This window comes from Periplaneta americana, chromosome 1, assembly GCF_040183065.1.
Source record: "Periplaneta americana isolate PAMFEO1 chromosome 1, P.americana_PAMFEO1_priV1, whole genome shotgun sequence".
NCBI classification, from domain to species: Eukaryota; Metazoa; Arthropoda; class Insecta; order Blattodea; family Blattidae; genus Periplaneta; species Periplaneta americana.
Genome location: NC_091117.1, coordinates 53,285,376 through 53,309,905, shown reverse-complemented (window position 1 = coordinate 53,309,905; position 24,530 = coordinate 53,285,376). Strand labels below are relative to the sequence as shown.

General features: G+C 35.5%; 1 protein-coding gene across 1 annotated transcript in view; it reads right to left on the bottom strand.

Moving 5' to 3' along the window:
* Positions 1-1,870: 1,870 nt before the first annotated feature.
* The window catches only part of LOC138695623 (invertebrate-type lysozyme 6-like), a 28,568-nt gene continuing 5,908 nt past the window's right edge, over positions 1,871-24,530 (bottom strand). Inside the window, exons 2-4 of the mRNA XM_069819816.1 lie at positions 9,555-9,734; positions 2,744-2,817; positions 1,871-2,600 (exon numbers count right to left, since the gene is read on the bottom strand). Of these exons, the coding sequence (XP_069675917.1) occupies positions 2,451-2,600; positions 2,744-2,817; positions 9,555-9,734 (404 nt within the window). The 3' untranslated portion in view covers positions 1,871-2,450. The remainder of the gene's footprint in view (positions 2,601-2,743; positions 2,818-9,554; positions 9,735-24,530) is intronic.

Here is a 24,530-nt window from a genome sequence, read left to right as displayed (position 1 = left end):
GAAAGTAGTCTCAAGGTTGTCATTCATAACATACACCTACGTGGACGGAACATAGGATAATCACACAGCTAAAGGAGGAGAGGAGGAGCCATAGGGGCGATCTGGACATTGCCGATCTTTTAGCTTTCCAGTCTCAGTTTTAATGTTAAACAGATTATGAAAAGTTTAGGGAGAGTGAAAGTGAGTCACTCTTCAGTGCGAGATTATAACGTGGAAGAAAAAGACTTGTCCTTGCTTGTAGAAGTGTTAATTTTTTAAACTGAAAGATAACTGCGTGAGTAGCATGACTCATGACTTAGATTCTAGTCGTGAATGATATCATACGAAGATACATGAACTGGTTCCTCATATTCTCCTCTGACGAACGATTGTGCTCTAGTTTACCACCTTTGAGACCATCACAATAGAATCAATTTTACCATTCACAACCTTATATTTTTGCTATATTCAAACATCATACTTAAGTTTGTGTGGCCTGGACATAGGTTTTATTCCTGCTTGGGCTGATTACCTGGTTGGGTCTTTTCCGAGGTTTTCTCAAATGTAAGGTGAATTTCAGGTAACTCTATGGCGAATTCCCGATCTCATCTCACCAAATGCCATCTCGCTATGACCAATTCCATCGATGCTAAATAACCTAGTAATTGATACAGCGTCGTTAAATACGGTAACCGAATGAAAGAAGAAAACCTAGAGTGATGTTATGAATTAATAAATATATCTGCTGTAATTACTGCAAAAAAATAACAGCCTTGAGTTTGATCAAAACTAGGCAGATTTTATGAATTGTCAGATGCTTTGACAAGAGAACTCTTTTGAAGGTTCTAGCTAAACCGTTAAAGCAATTGTTGGGAAACGAGAGGTTTTTTTTTATAACAATACGAAAGTTATGAATTTGATCAAAACTAGGCCGTTTTTATGGATTTTCAGACATTTTGGCGAGTGCTCTTTTGGGGTTTCTAACTAGAGCAATCATAGATAGGGAAGAGAGAATTGTTTTAATAAAGCAGCAGCTTCAAATTTGGTCAAAACTAGACCATTTTTATGGGTTTGTCAGGCACTGGCAACATTGGTTTTTCGAGGATTCTAGCTACAGCAATAATTGTAGGAGGTGAAAGTAACTTTTAATAAAGCAACACCTTGAACTTAGTAAACAATAGGCAATTTTTGTGAATTAGTAGATATATTGGCAACAGTGCTCTTTCGATGGTTCTAGCTAGAGCAATTGTAGGGAATGAGAAGGAATGTTTTAATGAAGTAACTGCCTTAAATTTAGTCAAAACTAATCCATTTCTAGGATTACCAGACTCATTGGTAGCAAGGTTCTTTCCGGGATTCTGGCTGGAGCAATTGTAGAGAAATTAGAGGGACTGGCATAATAAAGTAATAGCCTTGAACTTGGTCAAAAATAGGCCGTTTTTATGCATTGTCAGATACTTCGGTAACAATACTCTTTAGTGGGTTCTAGTTAGAGCAATCATGGGAAAGTGAGGAGGATTGTCTTGATAAAGCAGCAGCCTTGAATTTGATCAAAACTAGATAATTTTTATGGATTTATCAGACACGGGCAACAATGCTCTTAGTAGGAAAGTGAGAGTGATTGTTTTAATAAAGTAACAGTCATGAACTTGATCAAAACTTCTATTTTTATGGATTATTAGTCACATTGGCGAAGGTGCTCTTTAATGGATTCTAGTTAGAGAAATCGTAGGGAAGTGTGAGCGATTGTTTTAATAAAATAACAGCCTTGAACTTGATCAAAACTTGCCCATTTTTGTGAATTATCAGATACTTTGGCAAAAATGCTTTTCCGGGAATTCTGCCTAAAAACAAACATTGTGAAATAAGAGGGAGACTCTTGCAAGGATAGTACTGGTACACATTGTTTTTATTTAGTTCCCTTTTAAATGTAAGTACAGTATATCTGAGCTCAAGAATATGTTTTTATTTGCTAAATCTCAAAATCGTCCTTTTATGCCAAAATAATATGCAGTACAGCTTCTTCCTATTTCAGTCATAACTTAGAGTATTATAAAACCACTAGTTTTTCTCTCTTGAGTCGTGTTCACATTCCAGTCCATTCACTCCAAACAGTGCTTTACACGATCTTCTACAGTCTCCAAGATTTTTTTTTTATCAGACAACATACTAGTATGAGAGATCCAGTTCATAGTTCCGTTGTCAGAGTGTTATTTCGCAATTGCTGTTTGGGGTCTGATATTTATTTGAACTGGAACAGCTGGAGCAATTGCAGAAGAAGATACATTATTCCAATGCCTAATATGCAAGAAAATCTTGACTTATATACTGCGGCCTGCTGCCCTCAACCAACACGAAAACAGTTATATCGGAACTTAGTTTGACTCACTCTAAAATCATTGTGAATGGACTATGATGGCAATTTCACAATATATTCACAGTTTTCTAAAGTTTCTTCACATATATCACCATCAACCATTAAGCTGTTGGATGCTGTTCCTGCACTCTCTGAAGACTTTGTAGTATCCAAGATGCTGCATGTTGGCCCTGCACTGACGACCTCCCATGTAGTGAATCTTTGCGTAGTCATCACAATCCACTCGTCCATTTTTGTCACAGTCCTGGAATTAGGTTTCGCTCATAAATATTAAAGTCTGAATCTCTTGAATACAAGGCTGAATTAATGTGGGATATTGAAATGGAGAAAATAATGCAATAAAGAACTGTCATTCACTTATTGTAAACGAATCAAATGCCTACTTACTTGAGCGTATTTTCCTAAATAACGGCGAACTGCTGTAGCTGCACAGTACGGCTCTGTGACACATCTGTGGTATGCTGGAATAAAATGTAAAGTATTATTATTATTATTATTATTATTATTATTATTATTATTAATCTCCCATGTTCACATTCATTTGGACATTGCACATTACCCAGAGTCATGAATTCAACTGCAAATACGGATCTGTGTACAGGTTGTCTCAGATACAAGGGACAATCAATAAGTTTCCGGACTGCTCTGAATGTAGGCAACATATAGGACATAGGAAACGGAGAAGTTATCTAGAATCGGAGAAACGCCTGGAATCTCTGCTAAATGCATCACTTGAAAGGCAGAGAAAAAGACTAGCCATAAGGTGTATGTGGAGAAATGCCAGGAAAAATCGCAATAGATCCTTGACATGTTTGCAAAAAATCACGTGTAGAAGCTGAGTTCTCAAAATCTCTCTGACGCTGTTTGATAGATTGACTCAACAGGCATGGAAACAAAGATCTTCAGTAACACGCGTATGCATGTTTAACAGTACAATAATTGAAGGGTTCAGAACCATAGTGGGCCAAGTGCTATATATTAAAAACGGAGAAGACAAGGGTTAAAATTAAGTGAATGCCATATTTAAATTAAACATATAGCAAGCAATGTAAAGTATGCACATTAAAATTAAATGATGTCAATCTTCATTAAACTATGGTATTCACTTAACTTTAACTCTTGCTTTCTCCGTTTTTAATAAATGGCGCTTGGCCCACTATGGCTCTGAACCTTTCAATTACAAGTGCAGCTTGGAAATATATTGATTGCACCTTGCACATACACAGCAGTTAGTTGGGTGGCCTACCCAGGTTATTACAGGCGAACAAGTTTGTCTACGACTTACAGTATGTAGAATAACTGAACAACTATTGTGAACATATTTTATAAATGGTATATAATTAAGCATTCATAATCCTTCTGATACATCTTTACCATCGGCGTTTTTAGTAACTAACGAATACGTTATACTCTTGACAGCAGTAGAACAGAATTGTGACGTCAGCTTTATGTTTGCAATTTCGTATCAAGTGTTGACAATAAGCTCCTTGCTCTGCACACAATGTGACTCTTTATTAGTTCTTATACCCTCAGCAACAGCTGGGGAGTTACAGTTGCAATGCTGCATAATTTTTGTTTATTGGGTCTTCCCTGTCAGCAGGTAACTCGTGGTAAACGCAATTAATCTTATAGAAAATAATCAATGGGAGTTAAATCCGGGGATCTTGGGGACCATTCTTGTAGACGACTATGTATTTTTATACATATGCTGGGATAATGTCTTTTCAATATAGCACGAGTCGTTAATGCCGTTTGAGCGGGATGGCTATCTTGTTGAAACAACATGCCTCGGAGAATGGCAGTAGCACATCCTGTAAGAGATTATCCAGCTGCCCCTCAAGAAATACAGAGTAGCTTGCAATATCGACATTCCCAGATTATATGGGAGTCAATTGTCTGGTTGTCAACTATGTCCATCCAAACGTTACAGTGAAGCAACCTTGGATGTGCAGTTTTTTCCTGCAATGAGGGTTATGGTCGGCATAGTAGTGATTATGGCGGTCGATGCTGTCATTACTTCAAAACACACATTCATCGGTTGATAAAATTCTTCTTAAAAAGTCATCATTGCCAATATACAGTATTCTACGTCAATCGAAACATGTTCGCCTGTAATAACCTGGGTAGGCCACCCAACTAACTGCTCTGTATGTGAGGCACTCTATACAATATTGTATCGGCATTGTAGTTACTACTACTGTACTATCACTACCACTACCATTACTGCCATCACCACCGCTACCTATGGACAGTATCTGTATCTGGAAATATACTATTTTCATGATTTATTTAAAGGTACTACTCATTTCATTGCCCAGATTGATACAGGAATTTGGAACATTGCTGAATGTTGCAGTTTCCTTGAAGAATCCACTTTTCATGACGGGTTGATTATTCTAATATATCAGAGTACAGATTATGCACATGTTTAATGTGAGTTTTCCTACCAGTTCCAGAATTTTTTAACAACATAGATAACAACAAAAATGCTGACTACTATATTGAAAATGAGTTTGAAATATAGACATTTTCCATTTTATTGAAATGTATTTTATTCGCTGATATAATATTGCCAGTCAAAATTCTTACAAAGATGCAATTCATTTATTTGCTGGTTTTTGTTTAAAATATATTACATTGTTTTATTTAAATATGTACTTCAGTACTGTATTTCGAGCAAAATTTGATGTGCACCTACCTAAATCTAATTGCTTAAAAGTTGTTACGTAAAATATTTATTGAGAATGTGTAGTTTTAATATTGCTCGTTTTGTTTTCTATCTGTTAATCCGCATTATTATTATTATTATTATTATTATTATTATTATTATTATTATTATTATTATTATTATTATTATTATTATTATTATTATATTGTGCGGGAAACATAATTTCGGTTGTCATACTTTACATACATATTTACTTCAGCTATATCCGTGGAAGTGGGAAAGGAACTGGCAATCCACCCAGTTGTATTGTATTGTATTTATTAACATTCCATGCTTCACAGCTAGAATATGGAACAAGTCAAACAACTTAATAGGCCTACTATTATAAAGTCTTAATTTATAGTCACAGTCTAGATGAAATATATACAGGCTAGGTTTACAATATAGTCTAATAATAGAACACAAAGTTTTAGTATCAATTTCATGAAGCGTTGTTGAATGTCATGAATTTACCTACAGAATAGAAGGCGTTAAAAATTAGGTACTTCTTTAATTTGGCCCTAAATAATTTTATGTTTTGAGTTTCATTTTTATATCGATAGGGAGGCTATTAAAAATTTTTACTGCCATATAACACATTCATTTTTGATAGCACGATAGACTTGCCGATGGAGTATGAAAGTCAGTTTTTTTGACGTGTATTTATGCTATGAACTGTTGAATTAGTTACAAAGTTTTCACGATTAAATACGATGAAGATTATTAATGGAAAAAAATATACTGACAAGGCATGGATATTATTTGTAGTTTTTTGAAAATAGTCCTACACGATTTCCTAGATTTGGCACCTACTATTATTCTAATTACTATTTTTTGTAGTAGGAATATACTGTTACTATCTGTGGAATTTCCCCGGATTATTATTCCAAAACTCATTACCGAATGGAAGTATGCAAAGTATAGGCCTATTGTTTTTAAGTTATCTCCTGTTTCAGTTGCCTCAAGCCTTATTGGTCTCGCGTATGAAGTTCAAACCTGTCTTCGGATAGTTGACTAAACAACAAAAAAACATATCCATGGAATGGAATGAAGTTTCGGGAGGGGGCACAACGATCCAGTACTGCGACCTTCCAAGATCTATTGCGCTAACCCTCAAGCCGACACCAGTTGACTACACCAAAGTTCGCTGCGTACCCAGGTTTCGAGCAGACAACCTCACTCGTCCCTAGGCCAGCCCCCTCCTTGCGTCGCGAGCCAGCGTTCGGGGAATGCTATGGAATGATGACGGAATGGAGAAATATTGACGGAATGATGTAGATGCCTAATATGGGGGAACGGGAGAACCCCGAGAAAAACCCCAACTGCGACCTTGTCACTATGAAATTTCCAATGAAGAATCTCAGGCCTGACCAGGACTCGAACCCGGATCGCCTGCGTGACAGGCTGAGCCACCGCAAGGGAGAGCTATATCCATACTCTCATTGTGTATTGTGTATTAGCTTCCTTGTTTTGCAACAGTCAGTCTTCAACTTGACGTCGAATTGATTATAGTCAATTTACACGGCTTTTGAAAGGCGTGGTGGCGCTCCCGTCTCTCTGACTCACTCGCCTTGACACTCTTTGCAGCTGGCGCAAGTCCATCTGTAGTGCTATGAATGAATTGTGGTTATGCAATAATGACAGCTTTTATTCAAGTTCTTCGACCTGATAAATCTTTGGTTAAATTGGCAGTCTTCAATTCTTTTAAATCTTGTTACGTTGCTCGAACGTATTTCAACTCACAATTTAGTTCTGAAGGAAATTATGGTTTTCGTAAATTAGGCCTATTTAGACTTTTCGTCAAAAATATACCAAACCAGGTTTAGACGTGAAACTCCTGTATTCAACCTACAAGGAGAGAAAAATTGTAACATTTTGACATGAATTTTACTCTGACGTCACTTCGTGATATCACGGAAACAAGTGTAAGATGAACGTCATGCCTCGTGGTTTTCCACATGGTCCGTGTCGCTTCATGCTCTGCAAGTATTTAATATGTTTAAGCCATCTCTAAATTGTTGAAGTTTGTTTGTCTATCAAAGATTAATTAAATCATAAAGAACTAATTAAATTAAAAATGAATCAAGATAAACGGCTTTGCAGAAGGGTACCTAACAAAATGAGTGCATTGGCTTTTCAAAATTAACATGAGACGTGTCTTCGACGATCCTGACCTATTGCTGTTCTGTCATACACCTTCCCTCCCAGCTTATGTGGTAGCTATCAGGTTACGTCAATTTTCGGTTTTCTCCCTTCAAAGTTCCTTCAGTGAAACTGCGAAAATGCGAGTGAGACAAGTGACCAACAGACTTGGAGCTCACACATTCAGTTTTTCTATTGCAAGTATGTGTTTTGCAAGGTCATATTTTCGCGTGCCTTTTAAATATTTCTTCTCTCATTTCCCCATTGACATTGACATTTGGTAAAATTCTGCCTGCCATTAAAACTCATTCGATATGGTTCCACCCCTATTTGATTGATTAACTTCCCTTGTCGCGATGACATTCCTCTCCCTCAAGCTGTTAGATTACATCCAATTTCGACTTTTCCCTTTCTAAATTCCCTTAAGTTCCTTCACTGGAACGGCGAAAATCAAATCAGAGTGAGACAATTGGCCAACAGGCTTGGAGCTCTCATAGATTCTTCCTCTCAGTTCCAAATTCCCTTGCAAGGACGCGCGATGGATACTTTTTAATTGCCTCTACTCTCAGCTCCCCTTCTGTCGTCATCATCATCGGCTCACTTCGCTCCATCATCTGATTATTGTACAGATTACAGAGTGTACTCATCCTGCCCGTGAGTATATATTTAATCCTTAAATATATCCTTAACAAATCTAAAAATTACACATATACCAAAAATAAAGACGTTTCACCCTAGATCATTATATACCCAGATTGCTCGGCATTATAAGCTTTGACGGTAACAACTTTTGTCAGGTTTACTATGCTGCCATCTAGTTGTTACATAAGGAGTCACGTGATAACTCCCATTTGAACAAGCCGGCCCGGATGGCTCAAGCGGTAGGGGCACGGCATGTCCCTATCGCTTGGTCCGAAGGGTTGTGGGTTCGAGTCCCGCCTCGGGCATGGGTGTTGTGATTGTATTAGTAATAAGTAAAAAAAAAACGAAGGAAACAAAGGTAAACAAACAGAAAACAGAAATAGATAACTTTGGAAAACGGCCTCTGGCGGTTGAGAAAAGAAAAAAAAATTATAGAATGTTTAAAAAAAAAAAAAACTGCATTAGCGACTGTACTGCCACCTCGTGTTCGTTTACAACGGACGGGTGGCGATCCTGGCGATTGTGCTCTTCAAAGTGCAACCGATTTTAACATAGGAATGAGCAATCTATAGCCTATGTGATCTGGGGTTTCACGAAATCCAAATAATTTCTTTTTGGAGTTAAAATTAATACATTAACAATAAATAACTACATTCACGTTTGCGAATATATTTGTTTTATATATATATATATATATATATATATATATATATATATATATATATATATATATATATATATTTTAACTTTATTTAGTTGGTTATTTAACGACGCTATATCAACTACAAGGTCATTTAAAGGATTGGTGATAGCGAGATGGTATTTGGCGCCATGAGGATTCGCCAAAGATTACCTAACGTTTGCCTTACGGTTGAGGAAACTCTCGGAAAAAACCCAACCAGGTAATCAGCCCAAGCGGGAATCGAACCCACGCCCGAGCCCAACTCCGGATCGGCACGCTAGTGCCTCAGCCGACTGATTTACGCCGGTGGCTAACTTCCTTGTTAATTTCTGTCGCGTAGAAGAGTATTATTTGGAATGAATATAAACAAGCCATATTTTACCGAAGTTCCGCGCCGTGGCGTCATGGTCTAAGGCATTCTGCCTTGGACTCGCGTTACGGAATGCACGCTGGTTCGTGTCCTTATGGGGGAAGAAATTTTCTCATGAAATTTCAGCCAGTGTATGGGACCGGTGCCCACCAAGCATCATGATGCACTTGGGGAGCTACGATAGGTAGCGAAATCCGGTTGCGAAAGCCAGCTATAAAGGCTGAGGGGATTATCTTGCTAACCACACGATACCTCCATTCTGGTTGGATGATCGTCCACCTCTGCTTCGGCATGTGAGCATGAGGCCAGTAGCCGGCTGGTCGGTCTGGGCCCTTCACGGGCTGTAGCGCCACGGATTATTATTATTAGTATTATTATTATTATTATTATTATTATTATTATTATTATTATTATTATTATTATTATTATTATATGTTACCGAATATACTGACAATAGGGCCTACTTCTGTATAGCTCAAGTGTTATGTGTACCGTAGTTTGAAAATTGTGCTTTTAATTTATTTTTTTAACTACCGATACTACCGCTACGAGACGAATTATTTAATGGAGTGCGACGGAATTGGTGATAGCGATATGGTATTTGGCGAGATGAAGCCGAGGTTTCACGTGTTTGTCACTTAATGTTAGCACGCACCTCCTCTGTTGCTGGGATGGTCGCCTGGGAGCACAGGACGTCCTGCTTCATCCCAGTAGATCCGAGACACGAGAAAGGGACCGCACAGTCCTCTAGTGCAGCCGATCGTCAGATTACAGTTGGTTGTGGCCTCGCAGATGCAGCCCATGCACACCTCCATGTCCAGGGCGTTAGGGTCACCTGCAGAACAAACAATGGGGAATATGCACTATTATTATGCACGAAATAAAACAAAATTGTTTGCTTTAAGTTTTATTTATAGTCGTTCTAATTGTAAGAGCATATCACGACTACCTGTTGAAGATATGCATTTTGTTACCGTATAGTGGCCATATCTGATACATGTCCACAGTCTTGAGAGACAGTATTTGTTGTATCTGTGTTGTAATAGATGTGGGAACCAGTCCTGCATTTGCCTTTTAAGGGGTTAGGTACAGCTTACAGCAGTAAAAGTTTTGGAAATATTAAACATTTTTTCCCTCTATTATTGTACCTTGTACAATAATGAAAATTGGTGTGTGTAAAACCCTGTCCTTCTGATATATGGAAAAATATTTTTACGATTAAAAAATTATTTACATTTTTTTTTTCAAAATTCAAAATGGTGGCAGTTCACTGTGCAGTGATGAAGCGTTTCCCTCATAACTCATAAACTTGTTAACTTTTTCATGTTCTCTGTCTTTTATTTTATTGCTGAAACTCATGTTTACAATATCATGCTCTTTCAACTACATTCCTTAATAAATAATATATTTTTATTTTGTGCTAGAAGAAAATACTGATATGTGAGCATTTTCAAAATGAATTTATTTTTTATCAGACAATTTATGAAAGACAGAGAAGTGATTTTGCATCATATTGTAGATATGACATGCATAAATACACACAAAAAATTCCATCACAGAATATTGGATAGTTTTTTTATTTGTGTGGGAAACGCTTCATCACTACACAAATAAATAAATAAATAAATAAATAAATAAATAAATAAATAAATAAATAAATAAATAAATAAATAAATAATTTTTTTAAATCGTAAAAGTATTTTTATCATATAGCAGAAGGAGAGTGTTTTACACATACTAATTTTCATTATTGAACAAAATACAGTAATGGAGGAAACATATTTCCAAAATTTACTGGTGTAAGCTGTACCTAACCCCTTAAGTTTTATTTATAGTCCCTGTAATTGTAAGGGCATATCACGATTATCTGTTGGGAATATGCATTTTGTTGCCATATAGTGGCCATATCTGATACATGTCCACAGTCTTGAGAAACAGTATTTGTTGTATCTGTGTTGTAATGGATGTGGGAACCAGTCGTGCATTTGCCTTTTAAGTATTTAGTTTCCTGATTATTTTATGATCGAGTAAAATACTAAAAATATCGATTTTATTCACAACTTCGGAATTTAATCTAGAATCTTCCGAATATTGATTTCGATACTGTCGCGAAAATGACCAGTTTTCAGTACCCGCCGATTTTGGCATGCCGTATACTGTATATGTTCATGTTATTCGAGTGTCTTCAATGTTTAAAGTAGTTAACCGGTGAACTTACATACGGGAAAGTAAATTTCCAGAGCTGTCTTTAAAAGGAATTGCTTATATTTAAATTTTTGTTTACATTTCTTGTTCTCTCCTCCATCGCTCTAACATACACGCGAGGTGTAGCACGCATCTGTTGGCTATTAATTTTACAGCGTTGTCACGGTTCCGTATAATTTAAAATTTCTCTAAGTAATGAAAATTCATACTTCGGATCAAATTTCTGGAAATTTAATGGACAAAACTAAACTTCTTTCAATAATTCATTACCAGAATTTACTGCTCTCTGAAATTGATAGAGAATACTGGGAATTTAGTCAATATTTTTTCTAATATACGTTTCATTAAATCTTTTTTTCGCGAAACATAAGCAAAAACCAGCAAAATTTTATTTAACTTTTCTGTTTGAAATGTCTCAAATTAACCTCCTGAAGTTAATAACATTACTTACGGTTCATCTTGTATGAGTGACAGCGAATTATTACCATTTCTCTGTCGGAGTAGTCAGATATAACGAGCACAACAGTGTAGGCAACCCTTTGGCCGCACCCATTTGTATATTAAGCCAAAGCGTGCCTAAGTGTACAGACCGGTAAAGCCAAGCCAAACATAAATACTGCTGTCTATTGTAAGATATCGGAGAGTTAAAATGCGACAGCACAATTTTTTTCTTGTATGTCTGTGACTGGTTCACCTAAAGTGACACAACATATTGTGATAGTCCCAGAACATCTTAAATGTCACGTCTGTGCGTGCCTACATTGACCTAAGTCTGCGAACATGCGAAGGTCGTCCGGTAAGCCGGAAGTCGCAGCTTCTTCATGAAGTAGAGCGAGTCATCACGCATTTCAATCAAACTCCTCATTCTTTTGTTATATGATGCTGTCATCTAATTATGTAGTCTAACCTAGCGAGACCACTACTACGTTCTCAGATAACAAGATGGAGAACTGTCATATGTATTCACGTAATAGCTGAAGTACTTTCTTAATTTATTTTCATTAAGTTGTGATTACTGGTTGTACCTGTTTATTGCCAGATTTAAAAGAAAATAAGATAATTTTCTTCATCGTTAGCAATACTCTAGCACGCAATCATTTCGTCACGTGAATGCAAGAACTAGATAACTCGAAATTTGCGTTTTTTAGTTACCTCTTTTATAGCATAGCCAAAATCGCACAAAATGTAATGCAAGAACTAGGTAACTGATCGAACGATACCAGCGACATCTATTTTCCAATATAACAAATAGGTAAAAGAAAACGAGACATATTCCCTAGTGCAATAAATAAGTAAATGGGCAATGTCACAAAATATGAAAAATCAAGTTACCTAGTTCTTGCATTCAGGTGACGATTTATAGTCTGTTGAATTTCCTCGAGTGCAGTTTCACAGAAAAGATTTCGCCGACTGACCCTCTTCGTCCCCTACTAATTACTGGTTGTCATAAATAGATGTCTTTCTTTACTGCGACAAAAGTCTTCCCTTCGTCTGTTAATAACAAATCATAACGATTAGATGGAATGATCTATAAAATTCGAAATCGAGTAGAATGCTGGAAACTCCATAGACAGGATTATTCATTTCTGCTTACAACGCATACGAGGATAGTAAAATTTAACAAAGAAGCCATACAACTTATTGAATTTCCTCACACGAACAAACGACAGGAGGAAGGGACTGTCACGCTTCTGTCGCCAGTGATTGGAGTTCCGCGTTCATACATGCGTTGAAATCACCGCTGTTGACGCAGTTAGGATTCCCGCCTCCGCCGCACCGTTTTTAAGACGGGAGCTGCTGACAACAATTATGACTGTGGTGCGATGTTAGACGGGCCAGTCCCAGACGGGCCGGATCTGCAGCCCAGGGCTGTGACGTCGGGAGTAACAAAGCAGGAATGTGGAGCAATAACGCAACTCCACTTACGGCGCGGCGGCTACGGTTCATAAAGCTCACAGCGAACACGACTGCGTGATTCATTAATTCAGTCCTTTCTCTACTTTATACGCCACGGTCATCATCATCATCATCATCATCATCCTCGGTAGTATAATTGGTATAGCGCTGGCCTTCTATGCTAGAGGTTGCGGGTTCGATCCCGGCCGAGGTTGATGGCATTTAAGTGTGTTTAAATGCGACAGGCTCATGTCAGTAGATTTACTGGCATATAAAAGAACTCCTGCGGGACAAAATTCCGGCACACCGGCGACGCTGATATAACTTCCGCAGTTGCGAGCGTCGTTAAATAAACCATAATATCATCATCATCATCATCATCATCATCATCATTTCTTTAACTCATTTTTGTTTTTTCACTTTTCTTTTCCTTCGCATTTTGTTTTTTTTTATTATTTTTCGTCTTTTATAATATTTTATTATATATATATATATATATATATATATATATATATATATATATATATATATATATATATTTATTATTCTGCTCTTCTTTTGTTTCTGTTCTTTGTTCCCTCTTCTTCTTTTTTTCCTATAGGCTACGATTTTAATTTTATGGTCTTAATTTTCTTTCACTCTTTTTCATCTCGTTTACTCCTGTTTTGATTTTCTTCATTGTAATCTTATTTTCTTCTTTTTATTCTGTTTTCTCTTATTTCTTCATATTTTGTTTTTTACTGTTAATTTTCCTCTTATTTCTTTCGTTTTGTTGTGCAAGTTTTAGTTATCTTCCCGTTTTTTCTTATTTTTGCTCCTTCTTTAGGGAGGCCGAGACGTAGATGGGAAGATAATATTAAAATGGATTTGAGGGAGGTGGGATATGATGATAGAGAATGGATTAATCTTGCTCAGGATAGGGACCAATGGCGGGCTTATGTGAGGGCGGCAATGAACCTCCGGGTTCCTTAAAAGCCAGTAAGTAAGTAAGTAAGTAAGTAAGTAAGTAAGTAAGTAAGTAAGTAAGTAAGTAAGTAAGTAAGTAAGTAAGTAAGTAAGTAAGTAAGTAAGTAAATAAGTAAGTAAGTATATTTTTATATATCGTCTCTATTTTAAACCCCGGGGATGGCTAAGAAGTCAGATTTTCAGGCGGTCCGGGTTCTAGTTCCGGTCAGGCCTGGAATTTTTCATTGAAAAATCCATAGTGACACTTGTGGTGGACTTGGGGATTTTTCTCGGAATTCCACCTTTTCCCCATATTAAGCATCTACATCATTCCGTCAACATTTCTCCATTTCGTTATCATTCCATAGCATTCCCCGAACGCCGGCTGGTGACGCACGGAGGAGACTGGCCTAGGAACATGTGGGGTTGCCTGTTCGAAACCTGGTTACGCAGCGAACCTTAGTGTAGTCAGCCGATGAGGTTTTGGAATACGCCTAGCTTGAAGGTTAGCGCAATAGATTATGAAAGATCGCATTGCTGGGTCGCAATGCTCCCCTCCCGAAATTCCATTCCATTCCAAATATTCCTTGCTGAATGAGAATCAAATCTGGTTCTTGGTTTTGTCATCGAAAAACAATCACAGAGTCACAGAAGAAGCGAGGTAGGATATTAATTAATATTTTTAGTCATTTGGGAACTGTTTAATTAAGTTCATGAAGCAATCACAATAACGTTGCAATTATGTAATTAGAGTCATGAAACTCAAGTATTCAGTTCACAATTTGTCGGCTATCGAACCCGGATCCTTTTGGAGAGAGACAGTCAACTCATTCATGACTCGAGCCTGGGAAACTTTGTGTGGTGGACCGATTATGATTTAGACGTAAGAAATTGCATAACTCTTGTTAAATATAGAAAGCTGGAAGCCAACTGCTTGAGGAATGAAACGAAAGTGTGACGTCACATGGTCGCCTTGACTTTTGCGTGATGTCCCGTTAAATGAGTCACACGGCTCAAGCGCCAGCATGTGGGTTCGATGTCCGGTAAGGACAGGTACACTTGTGTCCACTCTTAAGGACACTTAAGCACCTTCCTCGAGGGCAGCACACCCACCTTTACTGAGTTCCGTTTGTGAGGTGAATAAGGCATGAGTTGAACCTGTTTTGAAACACGGATCTTGCAAATACCTTCAATCACACCAGAAAGTAGATCTATCAATATTATAGTTGGCGGGGATTTCTCAACTCTTTCGTAACGAGAAGAGAAACGTAGCAGCTTCATTAGCTGTCATTCCACGCCTTCATTGCACGTATTATTTATTTGTTTGTTTATTCATTTGGCGGATTTGCATCGCAATGAAATCTTTCACCACATGTTGGTGAACTGGTCGCAGTAGAAATGGAGAATTATAGAAGGTAAAACATTACTGTATCTTAAATATAGTAGCATAGGGGTTTACGTACAAATTATAGTGGACTTCACGTAAGATTAGTTCCTAAAAAGCTAATAATATGGCCGTCTCTTTAGTGTTGCCAACTTACCAGATATTATTATTATTATTATTATTATTATTATTATTATTATTATTGAAGCAGGTAAATACATAATGCTATGTACTGAAACAATAATAATAATAATAGTAATAATAATAATAATAATAATAATAATAATAATAATAATAATAATAATAATAATAATAATAACCAGTATTGTTCATTTATTTGATATTAAAATATTATTTTGTATAGCAACATGAAATTCATTGATTTCACTAAACAATTTGTGATTCATGAGATCTAATCTAAAATTTTATTTTCTTTGACCACATGAAATGATTAGTAGGCCCTACTACTTTATTTGATATTAAAATTATTTTGTCTAGCAACATGAAATTCATTGGTTTCACTAAACAATTTATGATTCATGAGATCTAACCTAAAATTTTATTTTCTTTGGCCACATGAAATGATTAGTACGAACTTTGAAAACCGAATACCATTTTAAAATGTAGCCTATACTGTTTATTTATTAATTATTCATACATTATTATTATTATTATTATTATTATTATTATTATTATTATTATTATTATTAATTGCGTTCAAATTTCAAATTACACTAGCTAGTAACTTTCGTTTCATGACTGTTGGCAGTTTCATCAAAGGCAAACGATGATGTGAACATAAGAGTTAGAGAATAACTGCCATTGTAGTATTTGTCAGTACCAAAATTCGAAACAAAGTTGGCGAAGGAAAATTAAACGTGACAACTAGAAAAATCACTATAATCCTGTCTATAATACATTTTGCTTCGATTGTCGAAGTTGAGCGAATCGAGAGATTGTTGATTTATCCAAAGGAAATGAAAACCTTGCGTGTTATTTAAGACTATTTCGCTAATAGAATAATAAATAATTAATTATTGACAAAATAAAGATGGCATTACTTGACAAGATATTTGCTATATACTTAATCGTATCATATTTCATTCGTTGTGATGGCTTAATTCATTCATAAATAAGGACAAAGTATTTATTTGCAAATACGACCAGAGCAATCTATTGTTAACTACTGTAATTTTAACTACATATGGATGACATACACAATGTAATAATGAATATTTTCGTTTTATTATGAATTCAATGAAATTCACACGGGATTCATGAAATGTTTTAGATTACATGAAACTACTTGTTCTATGTAATGTTTAGGTTAGGTAAGTAAGGATTTAAATAGTAAATAATATTACGGGCACAATTAGTACACCCTATTCAATAATTAGATAATGGAACAATATGATGATGATGATGATAGAAGAGGAAATGGGAGGAGAAACAATTAAAAGGTAAACGATCGAGCGTCCTTGCAAGGCCATTTGGGACTGTGAAGAAGAACCTAATCTGCAAGACTGGCGAGGTAGCTACATTAAAAAGAGAATATAGCGAGACGCGTGGAAAACAACAAGACACGAAGTTCATCTTACACTTGTTTCCGTGGTACTATGAGTAATGTAAGAGTAAACTTGTCGTGTCAAAACGTTACAATTTTTTTTCTCTGTAGATTGAATGTAGACGTTTCAATCAAAAGATGGAAATTTACAGAAGATACATTTCCTAAAAAAATAAATTTATTGAGCTTACTTGATGCTCAGAAAATTGATGCTGATTAATTATTCCTGAGTTTATTGAGTTAGGTTATGGCGTTCGTCATTTATTTGTATGGACATATTACGACTTCACGTGCCTTCCAAATATTTACATGACCTACCAAGCAGGAAACAATTGTATTGTGAATCATAAAGCGGCAAGATTGACACTAAAAATCAACAATATTACATTGAAGGATGGCTGTGATTGGTTAAAATTCAACAGATTCTTACACTCCACTGTTGAACTGATACATGAGCAAAATAATTTTAATATCTTAATTCATTACATTATTGCATTATTTATTTTACTTCTCCCAACTGAGGGCTGCCTTTACAAACAAAGTATAACGTACAAAGAAATAATAGTCAAGTACGTATAACGAAAAAGAAAAGTCAGCCATTAAATCAATGTAAGCGGTTAAGATGTGTATAAATGGTTCCGCAGGATATGAATGGAGTATTTCAGTGCAAGGAGAGAAGTACTCTTCATAACTGACTTGTCAATATTGAATGATTCTTTACAGAAGTTCACAAACTGCTTAATTGTCTTCCCTCTTGCACCAACCATCAATCCGATAACGTGAATTGAATTAAGTTGTATTCTCTGGTGTAATAAGTTTGTTTTCATTTATAAGTTTCCTTGAATATGGAGATATTTGCTTGTCATTCTTCCCTTGAAACGTAACTTTTTTCTTAATATCAGAGCTCCATTGCATTTAATTTCCGTTATGAAGTATTGCGAGATATAAAACATGAAGATCGTTCATAATGGGATTTCGAAAGAAGAATGATAATTAGCTTAGCATACAGGCTGAAATCACTTTAAATGTAATTCGTAATGCCCTGTGATGTGTTAAAATATTGCCTCCACATTCTACGAATTTTTGTAAATCACACTTACGAATGCCACCTTTGTGATGTTACGGACCTTGACCACAGTCCTTGACATTCAGTCTTCAATTCATAACAAACAGAAGAGCGACGTCACTCGGATTCTGACATTGAATTCAAAACAAACAAAAGAACGACGTCTTTTCATAATCGCGGATCTCGAAAATAAAAGAATGTTGCCATTTCCATAACCACGAGTCTTGAAATGAATTCGTAACAAAAGGACATCGTCCTGGCCTCCTACCTTCTGGAGTGGGCTTTGATCGACCAACAATTGATGGGTTTCAGAACTGCATGGTAATTATCATCTATGCATTCGTACATAGTCACGTAGTTGAGTTCAAGAACATTTTGTAAGTTATGCGTGGGCGCAAATGGCGCGCCACCTGGAGATAATTCCGGGTATCTCCTCTAGGATTGGAATCCGTGAGGCATAAAAGGAAAACGCCCAATAAGGCGCTTCTCTGGAATCTGGACGAGTTTTTGTGACTACAGCCCACACGCCTGCATTGCAACCATAGCATTTACTTCCCTCTATGCTTTATATGGGGGGATATGTATAGGCCTGCATGGTTAAAAAAAAAAACTTGCTTTGATGCTGGAGTCGACAGTCAATTTGCAGTATCCTAGGTCTGAAATGTCTGCGGAGTATAAATCTTGAGTCACGAAAGAGAAAGAATGAAAAGCAAAGTTGCTTTAATTAAAACTGAGTTTCTTTGTTTCGCATCGCCAAGCGTATACCGGGTGTTGATTAAGAATGAGTACAAGAGGAATTTCATTGCTTTAATTTATATGTTGAAATATGAGTTCTCCTAATTAGTATATAAGTAAAAGTTATTACAGTTTTTGTAGATAGAAAATTCTTCGTCCATTCATACCATCAAAAGTAATATTTTTCCTCAGGATAATATAATAAATTGAAAAAAAATAATAGAGCCTACAGATATATTCTCTCGAGAGAATACAGAGAAAGGCGACCAAGTATGTTAAATTTCGGAAAAGCGCATGGCGAAGATAAAGTTAAAGAATTGGGTGGAAAATGTTGAAAAGTAGGAGGAAAAAAGAGAGAGATTAATTTTGATATACAAGACCAATAGTGAACATAAACCTGCGTATTATGGGAGAGAAGAACATGCTTTAAAGTAAAGTGCCCGAATCAAAGAACGGACGTATGAAAATTTTCCTTCCTGAATTGTGCAGTAGTGGACTGGAACAAGTTTCCTACAATTGCCTTTACTGACCCTTCTATGAGTGTAAATAAACCTAAAAACATATTGAAAAATACCTTGTGATATATTATTATTATCATTATTATATTAATGAAATTATTATCTTTGTACTGTCCTACCATAGGGAGGTTTAAAAGTAATGTAGATGCAATGCAATTATTTAAGATTGACACGAAATTAAAGTTGACATGTAATTAATTAAGGCCACTTGTAATTACTTACTTAAGTTGGCAATGGTTGGATTAACAGAATTATGTTTACTTTTAATTAAGTTTACTTTTGTTTAGGGATACTTTTATTTAGGCTTAACTTTTGTTTATTTTGTTAATGTTATTTTATTACTTAGTAGATGTAGTTATTATAATGTTATTATATACTATATACCAGTACCACCGGGAGTAGACTATACCCATTTTCAGTGTACATACATACATACATACATACATACATACATACATACATACATACATACATACATACATACATACAGCCACCGGCGTAGCTCGGTAGGCTAAGGCGCTTGCCTGCCGATCCGGAGTTGCGCTTGGGCGCGGGTTCGATTCCCGCTTGGGCTGATTACCTGGTTGGATTTTTCCGAGGTTTTCCACAACCGTAAGGCAAATATCAAGTAATCTATGGCGAATCCTCGGCCTCATCTCGCCAAATATCTTATCGCTATCACCAGTTCCAGCGACGCTAAATAACCTCGTAGTTGATACAGCGTCGTTAAATAACCAAGTAAAACATACATACATACATACATACAACATACATACATACACACATACACTATTTGCCACTGAAACTGCACCGATTTTTGATGCATGCCAATTCATAGTTGGCGTTGGATCATTACAAATAATTCACTGCAAAACTGTTGTTATTTATAGTTATTTATTAATTCGAGAAAATGTGTTGCACGAAAGAAAAAATTAAAATTATTAAATGGTATTATCACAGTCTAGTATATACAGTCACGAAGCTCAATACGTAGTAAATGTGCATCTATAGACAGTTGCTAACCACTAGGATCGCTACTATCGCCTCATTACAGACAATACGAAATAGTACCTGCATAGTCTATTGTTCCTAGTACTCTCATAAACTCAAGCTTCGTGACTGTATATACCGGTACTAGACTGTGGTATTATGATGTGAGAGTATGGGAGATATTTAGTGATGAATATCCAATAAGACCGGCACCCAGTCAAGTTTACATGGTCTTATATTATTGACAATAAATGAAGGTTTATTTGAACACTTATTGTAATTTACGATGAAATATGTAAAACATTATTTTCATTATTAATCTGTAATAAAAATGAATTCATTATGATAGCGCATCGATTTGTTTTCTATTTATGATTTATCACGTCTGACTGGATCCGAAATTATTTTGTTTTAAACACATAACTGCATTTATCCAAAGTGTAAATAACATTTTTCATAAAGCTGATTATAACTTGTCAAATTTTATGAATTCCAACACACTCGTAAACAAAATATTAATTTAATAGAACAAATAAACGCAGAATTTTTCTCTACTAAAACTGTAATAACTTTTCCTTGTATAAAGTTAGACGAACTAATAATCCAATTGTGGTAATATTGTTTGACACTTAGAATGACATGTAACTAAACTTGCCTTAATTTTGATATTATTATTATTATTATTATTATTATTATTATTATTATTATTATTATTATTGATATTGCTCCTGTGTTGCTGTCATTTTTATATTTGCTATTGTTCTTATACTGGTTGAGTTGAAGAAAAGGCCTTATGGCCTGAACTGTGTCAGTAGAAATAAATAAATAAATAAATAAATAAATAAATAAATAAATAAATAAATAAATAAATAAATAAATAAATAAATAAATAAATAAATAAATAAATAAATAAGTAAATAAATAAATATTTTACGTTTAATTTGTACTTTAATTTTTATATTGTAATTGTAAATTTAATATTAATTGTAATTATAATTTTAATTGTATTTCTTAATATTGTAGTTGTAACCCTCTGGTAGAGAGTAAATAAATACTAAATACTAATATATAAATTTTTCCCTCTGATTGAGATTCTGCTGACATTTAGGCTACATTTATTATCAGCCAGTCCATCTCACTTGACGATATGGGTCAGAGGAAGAACAATTGTATGTATATATGTTCCTAATCGGCGATGTATGCAATGGAGGGGGAAAGGAACTGGCCACCTTACCTCATTATCTTCTGGCTTAGTTGTCTCATAAGTTATGGCTGTTAGGTATCGCTTGTGAGGTTCAGACCTGTCTTCGAACAGTTGACTAAACAAGAATGTAAGGTTTAGCATTAAAATCCCTATTCTGTGTGTTCAAATTCACCACTCTGTATATATTTAAATTGTATAAATCTTAAAGTTAGAAGATTATGAGGGAATGACTGTCTCGAGACCGAAGACAGTAATCAAATTAAAATTAACGGTAGTTTGACGAAATGGATGAGAGAAATAGTTCACTCTTCAAAATTTGTTTGGAATTTAAGAGAGAACATTACCAGTAACATAATAGACAAAAATAGGGAATAAAAGTCTTGATATTTTCTGGTGATAGAAATTGGTTTTGTGCATTTCATTGGATAAATAAAACATAATATGTGAAGCATGTGAGCCTATTGTTGTTTAGTGAACTGTGCAAAGACATGTTTGAACCTCATAAGTGGCACCAATGAGGCATCATCCATGAGGGAAATAAGCCAGGAGATAAAATGATAGGGTGGCCAGTTCCTTTCCCGTGGGCTTATTATAGAACAATAAATAATAACAAGACACTGAAAGCAATACATTTATTATTAAGGCGCTTTTAAAACAAGTCCTCCAAGAATTGTATACGTGTCACCAAAGTCATCTCTTACACTGGCGTAAGCGTACTTTTCCGTCATATAATAATAATAATAATAATAATAATAATAATAATAATAATAATGATTTATTTTAGCTGGCAGAGTTAAGGCCGTAAGGTCTTCTCTTCCACTCAACCAGCAAAATGTGTACATACATATGTATGAACTTACAAGCTACAAAGAATACAACTTGACTTAGAAGTTAATGTTTACAAGAGTTACTTATGAATTAAAGGGTAAAATACTATGAACTATTAATTAAACAATGAAATACAAACTGTGTAGCAGAATTAAACTAAAATACATAGAATGTTAATATATTTCAAATAATGTTAGATAATAGCAAGAGATTATTGAGAGACAATTTTGAAAATACAGCACTATCAGGATGCATGTCTAAAGAAAGAAGTTGCCATATAGTCAGTGACCGTTGAGTCAGAGTGAATTGCTAAGAAGGTTATCCTTTAAGCTATAGACCTACATAAAATTATTTATCTCAAGTGTCTTAATATTGAAACGTGGAAAAATAATACGTGAAACGCTGTGATTCTGTCTGTGCCTTTAAACCGCCAGTTATTAACCCACTGCTATGACCGTTGCTACTCTTTGTGCGCTTCAAGGAAAACAGCCTGCGCAAAAGCATAACTGCTTATACGTACAGGGTTATTCAAAAGTCTGAACACATTTAAAGTTGCTGGAACTTTTAAAAAAAATTGTAGTCGAGTCTTGATTCCCTGATATCCGTTGAATAACGTATAAAATATATTTTCTGTACACCAGAATTATAAATAGTCTTCATTGTTGGTAAAAATCGTGCACAATAGACTAGGTATACCACATTATTTTACCAGAGCCGTAAAGTATTACCACGCCAACTAAAACGTAATGACTTCTGTTATGACGATTTAGCTTGTGTCATATAATTAATACTTTTTAAGTAGGTTATTTTACGACGCTTTATCAACATCTTAGGTTATTTAGCGTCTGAGATGAAAGTGATAATGCCGGTGAAATGAGTCCGGGTTCCAGCACCGAAAGTTACCCAGCATTTGCTCATATTGGGTTGAGGGAAAACTCCGGAAAAAACCTCAATCAGGTAACTTGCCCCGACCGGGAATCGACCCGGGTTTCGCGGCCAGACGCGCTAACGTTACTCTACAGGTGTAGGCTATAATTGAATCGCTTCATAAAGAAAGGGCATCAGTCACATTTTTTTTCGAAATTGAGTTAACATTGAATTTCTCATATTGAATGTTCAACACATCATTTTATCAAGAAAAGAAACCAGTTCAACATTTCTTTCATCGTGATATTGTAATTATATATATATATAAGGTCCTATTTTAAATAATCAATTATTGATAAATAGATTTAACATAAATATATTTTTAGAAAAATAAAACAAAAAAAAGTCCGTCGGAATGTGAGCGTTTTGTAAAGGAAGGGGCATCGGTCCGGACAGTTTTTCTTCATTTCCCACAACTTAGCTAAACTGGACTGATGCACTTTCTTTATGAAGCGATTCAATTAATACTGTATTATTAAATGATTTTCCGTGCAATGATATTTCTATACGTAACTGCTGTCATAGCAACTCATTCTTCATAGACCATGATAACAAACTACCCATCATTACAAATTTGATATGTTATTTCCTTATTAATTGTTTTATAATGCTGTCGTACAAAAATAGCGTATGAAACACGTTTATATTTTTATAGTTATTCCTTCGTCAAAATCAAGAAACTTTTCCGCCGGGAATCTAAGTCGGATCTTTTGGATTTCTGCCACAATGGAGGACTTGAAGCAAGGCTAAATATGGTTCCTCAATTGCAGAGTCTCAGTACCGTCATACTTTTCAGTAAGCTGTTTGTCTCTATTTTTCGCGTTGACCTTAACGGGAGACATCAATGAAAGAATAAGCATGCAACTCACGCGTGGTATGTCGTCGGAGGGAATTCCGTTCATACTGCTCCAATGACGCGTGATTCACTTTTTACATTTTGCTCGTGTTCTGCATATCTCTGGGGAATTTACAAAATGTGTCCGTTAGTCACCATTATATAGATTCACTTACTGCGCAATCGTAAAACTACAAGAGACTTTTCAGGGACGAATGAGATAACATTGGTATTGACAGAGAACTGTAAAATTTCCAGTTCTGCAGCCCCGATGAAGAGATTTGTGTTTCTGCTTGTAAGGACAATCAATCTAAAAGTGCGCCAGGACATAGGCCTACTTGTAGCTCGTACGTTTAATTCGTACTTGTGACTCATGATTTATACTCGCAACTCTTTCTCATACTTGTGACCAGTAACTTGTATTCGTGACTGGTACTTATACTGGTACTCACGGTTGAAACTCGTACTCGAGTCTCATGATTCGTAATCGAAACTCGTACTTGTGATTAGTCACTCGTACTCAAAACTGGTATT